The sequence below is a fragment of the Myotis brandtii genome, unplaced genomic scaffold, assembly GCF_000412655.1.
Source record: "Myotis brandtii unplaced genomic scaffold, ASM41265v1 scaffold604, whole genome shotgun sequence".
NCBI lineage: Eukaryota > Metazoa > Chordata > Mammalia > Chiroptera > Vespertilionidae > Myotis > Myotis brandtii.
The window spans coordinates 302620-312943 of record NW_005370286.1 but is presented as its reverse complement, the minus strand read 5'-3'; the positions used below and the strand labels follow the sequence as shown (position 1 = coordinate 312943).

General features: G+C 61.1%; 1 protein-coding gene across 1 annotated transcript in view; it reads right to left on the bottom strand.

Moving 5' to 3' along the window:
• Nucleotides 1-4114: 4114 nt before the first annotated feature.
• Nucleotides 4115-10324, bottom strand: part of MGMT (O-6-methylguanine-DNA methyltransferase) — a 149215-nt gene continuing 143005 nt past the window's right edge. Inside the window, exon 5 of the mRNA XM_014550610.1 lies at nucleotides 4115-4429. Within this exon, the coding sequence (XP_014406096.1) occupies nucleotides 4217-4429 (213 nt within the window). The 3' untranslated portion in view covers nucleotides 4115-4216. The remainder of the gene's footprint in view (nucleotides 4430-10324) is intronic.

Below are 10324 nucleotides of genomic sequence, written 5' to 3'. Positions count from 1 at the left end.
CTGTCGGCAGCTGGAGCCACGGGGCCAAGGACTCCGGGCGGCTGTCCTCAGTCACTGAGAGACGCACCGGACCCTGCAGTTTCTCCAGCTCCGGGCCTGGCTTTCCACTGCCACCCCCCTTCCTTCAGTCAGACAGACAGACAGACAGACAGACAGGGGCTGCTTGGCAGAGCTCTGCTTAAATCTCAACATCTTTCAAACTGATAACACGTAAAACTGATGTGAACTTCAGCTTCCTAAACACAAACTTGCCATCAAATGTCCACGAACAAGAAAGGGAAATGAGAGCCCTGGATGGGCTGGGGAAGGCCAAAGGTAACCCTCCTCGCGGGCCCTCCGCCCCGGCCCCCGCCCCCGCCAGGACGGCCCCGTGGAAACACAGACCCAGCGACACCAAGGCCCACGGGCACCCCAGCGCGCGGAGACCTCGGTGACAGGCTCGGTTTCCGGTTGGTCTTCAGGGAAAATCTTTTGCCTGAAGTAAAACAGTTCTGTTCCCGTGCGTCCCCTCTGCAGCCCATTTATTTATCACGTTGGAGTCTCCCTACATGCAGCTCAAAACCAAAACAGCACTCAGATCTTTGGCAAGCTGGAAGCGAGAGGAGCAATTTTCACATGGAACGAGCCGTGACATCTCGGCGATCCCAGTGGTGGCCGGGGTTCGAGCTGGCACTGCCGCCTGTGGGCACAGCTGCGGGCATGCCGGCAGCCGAGGTGGGGCATGCTGGTGTTGAGGAGGCGGGAGAGGACATGCCAGCAGGGCCCGGCGTCCTGGGAGGGCCACGCAGATGACAAAGGAGTCTGTGACGGAATCTCTGGGGGATGTCACCGTGAGCTTCTCAGAGGAAGGATGGAACCCGCCGGGCTCCGGCACAACGCGCCCCCAGTACGTGTGGAGCGTCACCTCGGACAGGTCTGCCTCTGGACACCGCCATTTTGAAGGATGTATCTCTGGAACAACACCCTCGTTCACAAATGGGTTAAGAAACAGCCCTGGCTGGTTTGCTTAGTGGTTAGAGCGTTGTCCCGCAGACCCAAGGGTCCAGGTTCAATTCCCAGTCAAGGGCATGTACCTGGGTTGCAGGCCCCATCCCAGCCCGGGTCAGGGTGTGTGCAGAAGGCAATCAATCGATTTGTCTCACTCACATCAATGTTTCTCTCTTCCTCTCTCTCTATCTCTCTCCCCCGCCCCCTTCCACTCTCTCTAAAAATCAATGGGGGAAAAAAATCCTTGGATGAGGGTTAACCAAAAAGAGAAAAGGAGCGATGGTTTCACTATAGACACACCGACCCTGGAGACGCCTGGCCACTCCACACAGGAGATTCTGGGGAACAAACCGTGCAGAGCGGAGACCCTGGAGGACAATGTGTAGGAGCCACTGGGGTTAGGAAGGATCGCTGTCTCCAGCCGGCGATAGAGCCGCATGGGGCTGCTCACAACTACTACAGCCGGGGCGGCCCCGAGTCAAACCTCCCAATGCAGTGATCCACTGCCAGGCTGCCCACCTCCTCCAAACCCGCCCAGCGCCACCTGTGCCCGTGCCCTGCTGCGCACGACCCTCCCGCAGCCCCTCCTCCAGGTTCCTGGTCTGGCCGCGGTGCAGCCAGGGCGCCGACTTCATTATGTGTGGTTCTGCAAAAACAAATATTATTTCTGAATCTTTCATTATTGGGGCTTTGGAAACGGGTGAGAACAGCCCGTGCTGGCCGAGCTGCTGTTCGCAGCCAGCTGTTGTGCCGCCCGCGGGTCCCCGTGTCAGCATTCAAAGTGCTAAGCCCGGGAAGGACTGGAAACCGGACTGGCGAGGGGACCCGGGGCCAAGGCCAAAGAACACAGCGTTCTTGTGTCGACATTCTTTTTATTGGGAAAATATTCTACATTTCTTTGTGCCTTTCCTTTTCCTCTTTATGTTTATAAGCTGCGCTGCGATGCTGAGCGACAGCGGCTCTAGGCGACCACACCGGCTTTCATGTCGCCTCTGCAGAGCCTGTCCTTGGAGCGGTACATGGCCCTGCCATGTGCGCCCGCTGCTGCCTTTGTCAGCGGCAACCTCGGGGCATATATCAAGCCGTCAGACAGGGCCGAGCAGGCCCTGGGAGACAGAAAACAGAGTGTGGGCTTGTGCTGCACCAACGGCGTGGCCCAGGCAGGGGTGCCAGGCCCTACAGAGTGGCCAGGTCACCTTGGGCGGCTTTGCGGGGTGGGTCCCTGGCTGCACGTGGCTGAGCTGCAGCAGGGGCTTGGCCATCGCCGGCTGCAGGTGTGCCTGGCTGTTTGGCCCGGGGCGGCCCAGGGCCCTTCCTCGGAGCCCCCTGGAGCCCGGAGATGAGAGTGGGAGGCTTCCCCGTGTCCGGGAGCCACGCTGTCCTGCTCGGGGGTGGCCTCCGTGCAGAGCACACGGGCAGTGTGGGAAATCTAGCGCAACCCCGGGGTCTGATGGTGTCACAGGGCGGCCTGCTCCCCGCCAGCAGCCCCGATGGCCGCCGTGCACATGGGACTGTCACAGCCCCTCTGAGAGTCCCACCTGCTGACCGTCCTCCAGCCATTCTCAGGCAGCAGGGACGGGCCTCCCGACCACAGCCTAGCGCACTGCTATGGTGCCCTCTATTGGAAAGCACTAGCGAGAACCCACACCGGCCGGCAAGGCCAGCTGCTGCCTGAGAGCCAGGGTTCCCTGCTGTCGGGGTGGAGGGGACAGGCCGAGGTGATGGAGGGAAGCCTTTTCCTGGGAAAACTTGGATCCCAACCACCTTCACGACCCCCTGATGCCAAGTGCACCCAGGCTCCCGACTGTCTTCCCAACCTGCTGGAAACAGGACCGGGCTCTGCTCCCACAGCCACACGCCTCCGGTTCCGGAAGCTTGAGGGGGACACAAATCGAGCGCAGCGCCCACGGCTGACGGAGCCGGCTCAGGGGTGGCCCCACACCAGGGGTCTACCCGCCACTGTGGGAAAAGGACTTCGCTCGCTCCAAAACTACAGTCTGAGAAGGGCCGGAATCGGAAGGGCGCATGGACTGTGCTCAGGCCACTTCATCTCCGAAAGGGAAATCCAGAATCGACCTGGCTGACGGAGAAGGAGGAGAGAACCAATGGCCAAGGGAGAGGAAGCCCTAAGGCTGGTTTCCGCTAGGTCCCTGTTCTGTCGTGGGGAACGTGATATGAAATATAAACTATGTCCCGACCGGCACATCACGAGGCTGTATTTTCACCCGGGTTTCTGGTGACGGATACAAACCACTCGCGCTCCTCCACGGCGGCTCGCACTGTCACAGGAAGCCCTGACGGAAATACAGCTTCCGGCGCCCGGTGGGCGCAGTTACTTCCCGCACTTCACATCCCACATTATTTACCACACGCACAGCGCCGGGTCCCTGCTTTCAGACACAGTGAGTGATGAGCAAGACGACAACAGGTAACAAAGGCCCAGATGCCGCACACAGATGCTGGGAGGTGCTCCCTGATGCCCGGCCACAGGAGCTGACCCACCTTCCGGGGTGACCTCTGACTTCTAGGCACGACCTGGGGGTGCTGCCTGGAGTGCGCCAAGGCCAGGAGCGGGGCGGGGGTCAGGGGTCAGCATGTGAAACCACATCCCTCTGTCAGGCGCCCTCCAGCCACAGCCACAGCCAAGCCCAGAGAGCGGCTGATCTTCCAATGGTTCCGATAAGCGGTTACTCTCCACTCGATCCACACGGATCAAAAGTGGCCGCATCTTGCACGAGCTTTCCTGGCAGCTGGGCAAACAAAGCTAGGAAACCCCCATGGGCACCATTCCCGCCGCCGTCCCTCTTCGCCGAGGCGCAGCTCCCGCACCAGGAAGGAAGGTGGGTCCACGCGGGTGGTCAGTCTCCGGGGGGACGGGTAGGCTGCAGCCGGGGCAGGCTGCATGGGCCATGGCCTGGTGGCTGTGGTCCCAGGGGCTGCAGCTGGCTCTGGGGGCGCCCAGCTGTTCCCATGGACACCGACGCTTCCCTCCCTGGGCGGTGGCCCTCCCGTTCCCAGTCCCCCCTCCCATCCCTGCCTGACACACTAGGACTGGACAACACAGCAAGAGAAGGGGACTCGCTCTGCGGTAAAAGGTAAAAATGACAAAGGGAGGTGGACACACGTCCCCAGGACACGCTTTTTTAATGTGGCGGGGCGTCCGCACAGACCCCTCCGACAGGCTGTTACGTCGACGAGTCCCTCACACACTCACTCCTGCCACAGATGCTCAGTCTCGGCCGGTGGGATCGGAGCTGCTGCTGCCCCTCAGGGCCCCGCACCAGGTTCGGGCCAGACGGGAGCCCCCTGCATGAGCCGGGGTCCCCGCCAGGCTGCCTTCATGGTCCAGAAGCCACTCCTTCACGGCCCGCCCCCCCCCGGAGTAGTTGCCCAGGGCGCCGCTGCTGCAGACCACTCGGTGGCACGGGACGAGGATGGGGACCTGGAAGACAGAGGTGGCCCCGTCAGTCTGGGCTGCAGGCCAGGGAGGTCCTGGGCTCCTGGGCAGTGACCTGGGGCTGCCACTGGGGCCCATCCATGTGCGACCTCGGTCTCAGCACCACTCCCCGGTCTCTGGGGTCTCCACGGGGCAGGGGAGGGGGTGGATGCAATCCCCGAGGTGAACGTGTGGCATCCCCCAGCCAATCCCTGTGCACCGGGATTTGGGAGGGGAGACTTAATTTCATTTGGGAAGAGATTCCTAAAGTGCATTTACAAAATCTAAAATTACATTCCAAGTCAGGGGGTGGTGCATAAAGTTCCCAAACCTTTCTGAGAAGTAACATGGAGCTCACATCTGGGAGGTGCCTTCAAGCCCTGGGCCCCTCCAGCCCACCCTCAGCTCCTCGCTGCCCTTCAGCCTCGCCCGGCCCCTCTCTTGTATTCACTGTGGCAGCCATCGGGGCTGCTGGCGGGGAGCAGGCCGCCATGTGACACAGTCAGACCCCGATGCTCCGGATGCCCCGCCCTGCCCTGCCCTGCGCGGAGGCCACCCCCGAGCAGGACAGCATGGCTCCCTGACACGGGGAGCCTCGCACTCTGATCGCCACGTGCTCCTCCGTGAGCACACAGGGTGGGCCCTGCCAGACCCTGGAGGTGAGGGTTCTCGGGCTCCAGTCCTGACCACCGCCCCTTCCCCTCGGCTGCAGCTCAGCAGAGAGAAGGTCTGTACCCCGACCTCCACACTCCACCTCCGAAGTTGGCGAAACAGACACGACGGCCAGCCGCCGGCAGCTGAATGTCTAGACGAAGCGGCTGAGCCCCCACTGGATCTCCTCTCACGGAACCGGGCACCTCTGCTCCCTGGGGAGGCCACTCCTGACTCGGCATCCTTGGAGACCCTTCACGGAGCACGGAGCCCGGGGCACCACTGGGCACCGGTCCACCTCAACTCGCCGCACAAACCCACTGCCCGAGTGTGGGCTCTGTGGGCCCCGAGCTGCCCCTGGCCCTGGGCGGGCCGCATGGGCCTGGTCCCCATCCTGGACGTGGTCTCATAGGCCACGGGAGAGTGTGCTCTGTGCCCACAGCGGCTCACGTGACATCCTGAGCTCCAACACGCCAGGCCGGCTGTCACTCTCCAATCGAATTCAGTCCCTCGCCCGAGCTCATTCACGTGGCTGTTTAGGGGCAAAGAGGGATCCTGTCCAGCAGGGTGGAGTCCGACCCTCACACCCCTCACCGGGCCTGGGGGGACCGGCCATTCCCGGCACAGAGTAGGAGTCCCATTCCCATGAGAAGTTCGGGTTGCCATGGTAATGCGCGCAGCCTCGGCCTGGGATTTCCTGTTCGATGCAGTTTCACAGCCCAGTCCTGCACACGGCCCACATTCCCGCCTTCCTGGAGGGAGCAGACGGCTAAGACCGGAGCAGTCACTCGGACTGCGGGTTCTCATCCAGGGCCCCGGCCACCTGGACAACTGCCCGGAGGGCGTGGGGACATCACATGCAGCTCAAGTTTCTGGCTGGGAAAGAGGGGGGCGTCTCACTCAGTTTGGTTTTGCCAACAGTTAGGCTCCGGTTCAAGTCTCTCACCTGAGGGATCTCCCATGCGGCCCTTGCTCGCCTCCCCCGCCCCCAGCCAGCTATGCGGTTATCAGAGTGAGTGACAGGAGCCCGGTGCTCCTTCTGCGTGTCACCCAGATAACAGGACGGCCGATGGGAGGACAGTCGGTTATAATGAAGCGATGGCCAGGCGGTGTCGTGCCTGCAGTGACAGGAACAGGTGAGCGGCCAAACAGGCGCCGTGGCGGCCCTGGCGATGGGGACGCTGCTCCCGCTCCCGTTAATGCTGGTGGCAGGTCTCACGCCGTTAGAATAACGAAACCTGCTAAGACGTACTGGGGCCCGAAGGACACTGCAAAGGAGCCGGACCCTCCGTGCCTCCTCCTTGGACGACTGTGCTGCGTAAGACGTAATTTTTATCAATAACCAAGCAGCTCCTAACATGGCAGCTGCCCTGGAACCTTCACGCTGTGAAATCTAATTCATCCAACGCGCGAATCCATCACTTACACGGGCGCTCTCTCAAATGCTATAAAACTTCCAAACCCAGAGATTTGTCTCCAACAAAAACAACACGAAGGGGCCTTTCAATCAATAGGGAATCCCTCTGATTCGGGGCCGGCTGATATTTTCTCCAGCTTCGCCTTTGTTCTGCGGGCAGCAGCCCACAGGGGAAGGGCTTGTTTTCACTCGCGGCCTCATCAATACCTAAATCCTGGTGAACAAGTGACACCGAGAAGCTGTAATCAATAGCTCCCTGTGCGTTTTTTTCTTCTGGTCAAATGGTTCAGCCCCACTGACAGCCCTGACACTTAGAACATGATGCTAAATCTTTATCAGCAGCGTCTGGGTGACTGGCAGAGCACGGCTCGGGGTCATTAACGCTCGTGGCAATCTGTGAATAAACTAACTCCTTGGAAGGCGTTTTGTTTAGAAGAAGGTGGGAGACTCTCCGTGCGCCGTATCGATTGCCTTTGAACTGCATTAAGCAAATTCCGTCTGTGGGTGAGCGCTGGTGCTTCACGGGGGAGGCGGGCAGGCCTCTTCAGTCCAATCTACCAGGAAACGGGCCCGCCTCCGAGCTGGGGCGGGGAGAGCCTTCCGGAGGCTGCCACACCGGCTTCCCCAGGCTAGTGAGTGCCTCCAGGAAGACTCTGGAAAAACCCAAGTGTCTAGGATAGGACGAAACTCCCACCCAGCAAAAAGCATGCCTTCCCTCTTCAGTCCAATCTACCAGGAAACGGGCCCGCCTCCGCGCTGGAGCGGGGAGAGCCTTCCGGAGGCTGCCACGCCGGCTTCCCCAGGCTAGCGAGTGCCTCCAGGAAGACTCTGGAAAAACCCGTGTCTAGGACAGGACGAAACTCCCACCCAGCAAAAAGCATGGCTTCCCCTGGCAAGGAAGGGCAGTGACGCCAAATGTGTCCGCGCTCCTGCCAGCCTCCGGAGGCTGCACGCGCCACGGGCCTCCCACACTCCCGGCCCAGGGCCACCTCCCCCCGGAGCGCTCAGCTGCTCCATCAGCCTGAACGGAGGCGTGTCCAGGGAGCCAGTCTCCACGACACACTGTCTGTGAGGGCGCGGCGGAGCCCGCCATCAGCACCACGGGAGGGACACAGTCACGCGGGACACGCGCCACGGGCCTCCCACACTCCCGGCCCAGGGCCACCTCCCCCCAGAGCGCTCAGCTGCTCCTTCAGCCTGAACGGAGGCGTGTCCAGGGAGCCAGTCTCCACGACACGCTGTCTGTGCGGGCGCGGCGGAGCCCGCCGTCAGCACCACGGGAGGGACACAGTCATGCGGGATGTCCACACCAGGCATGTCCAGCCCCGGCCAGCACCTCTTTCTCCTGTGGGTCTGAGTCACCTCTTGGATCCCCCGGCCCGTTCTAAGGAGGTTTTCATCACTTTACAGAAACCCTGTGAGGACTGTCCAGCTCCCGTCACGCTGAAGGGCCACCAGCCACGGACACGGACACGCCTGCGCCCCAGATGGTGGCCCTGCTCAGGTCCTGCAGCTGCTGGCGCCCAGGCAGCCTCGTTGTCAGGTGGGTGAGGTGCCCAATGGGAGGCTCGTGGCCACCGCCGGCTTCTGCCAGGTCCGGAGTCTCCACCGGCTTGACTTGGGCACGCGGTGGGAGGTCAACACGAAGACTTGGTGGACATCGGAGTCTTAGGCCCCGTGGATCCTACTTTATAAATTTCAGTGGCTGAGGCCATACTTGCAGAGAGACAGTCATGGAGATTAATAGCAGGAGCAGGCGTCGCGCTGGTTGCACGACAATAAATGTTCCTGGATATCGCCACGAGGGCGACCGCTGGAGCGCCACAGCGTCCCCGCCGCAGAGGCAGGTGAGGGCTCCTCATTTGTATCCGTCGGTTAGAGAGCCGTTTCCACAGCTGGGTGTGGGCGCCGCGTGCCTGTGCGCACCTGGGGCACCCACCCGGCATCAGGGAGGGAGACGGGAGAGGGCAGCTCACCATGGGGCCGGGGCAGCAGGAACCTGGCCGGAACAGGGTGGGGATGGGGAAGGGAGTATCCCGCAGAGGGCCGTGTCTGCAGGGACGCAGGAAGCGGCGCAAAAACCCCGTTAGCTTCAGATGTTCCTCTCTCCAGGACACCACAGGGTCCGGGGGCCTTTTTCTCTAGAGCAGCGGTTCTCAACCTGTGGGTCGCGACCCCTTTGGCGGTCGAACGACCCTTTCACAGGGGTCGCCTAAGACCATCCTGTGTATCAGATATTTACAGTATGATTCATAATGGTAGCAACATTACAGTTATGAAGTAGCAACGAAAATAATTTTATGGTTGGATCACAACATGAGGAACTGTATTTAAAGGGCCAGAAGGTTGAGAACCACTGATCTAGAGCAACATTGAACCAGTCACAACCCAGCAGAGGATGGGGACCTCCCAAAGGGAAGATGCATTGAAGCTTTATTGGCAAATGCAACAACCATGTTCCCAAACTTAACTCGGAATCATGCCGTAGGCTCCACAAACATGCGGCCCTCTGTGTGGCGGGATGTACCCTACGATAGGCCGGCACCAGCAATGACAGACAGCGGTGCACACAGCGCCCTTGTCACCGAGAGCTCCGGACACGGAGACACGGGAAACATGGGAGGGGACGCGGTGCGTCACCCATGTCACATTGCTGCAGAAGACCTCTTGCAGAGTGGATGTACGTTAAGACAGTGCCACCCCCTGCGAACCGCCAGGAGATGCTTCTCAAAGAGCAACAAGGCCGTTTTGTGCGAGAGGCTATGTAATTGCCACCTCCCAGACGCCGGCTCTGCCCTGGGGCGGCCACGAGCCAGCGGAGGGTGCAGCCAGCTGTGGCGTGCAGACGCCCGCCTGTCCCCTGTGAGCAGGGAGGAAAATAGTTTTGAAAATAGACAGCAAAGCCACACAGTTTTTCAGAAAGTGGGTCTGATTCAGTAATTTCCCATCCCGCAACTCAGGGATGCTATTCGCTCTGCCCGATCGGATGGCATTCTTCTGCCGTATCAGAGACGTCCCTGTGGCGGCAGGGAGAAGCCGCTGCCAATGGGACAGCGTGTCATGCGGTCCTGCAGAGGCGAGGAGGGAGGGCACATTCCAGGGGCCTCACATGGTTGAGCGGGGTCTCCGAAGGGTTGAGCCATCAGGCAGGCGGGGAGCCCATCCTGCCCACACCCAGGCCCACGTCACGGCCTCTCCCCTCACTGTGCTGACTTCCTTCCTGCGACTGGACAGCCTCTGGCCTGTGTGTGACCTGATGGGAACCAGAGGTGCCCTCTGTCCTTCTGGGCACGGCAGGCACAGCCACCGGCACCGCGGCCCTATCCTCTGGAGCAGACGGCATCACGTGTCTGTGAGCCTTGCCCTTGGCCAAACCCGCCGTCAGACACACGGGAGGGACAGGCCATGAAGGAATTCGGGGCAGCCACGCCCAGATCCAGCCAGGAGCCCAGGTCAGAGTTTAGCCATCCCTGGTGGTCAGGCCCAGGAGGGCTGCACCTCGTAACAGAGATGCCCTGGAGAGCTGGACCTGGCACATGAACCTTCTAGAATGTGAGAAACTGGAGGGGCCTTTCACTCTGCTTTGCCTCCTGCTGGAACCGGCTCCCGGGACAGGTGGCTACACTGGCTCCCAGGACGCCCCGCTGTTGAATGAATGAAGGGATGTCTGCTCGCCCCTCTGCCAGGCCCCGTCCCCGTGTGCTCCCGTGGGTCTAACACACCAAGGAAGGGGCTTTCAGAGGCGGGCGGGATGCTCCTTCACCACCTCCCCCCGAAACAGGGGGTCCCAACCCACATCTCTTCCAAGGTCCCCATCACAAAAGCTTCCTGTC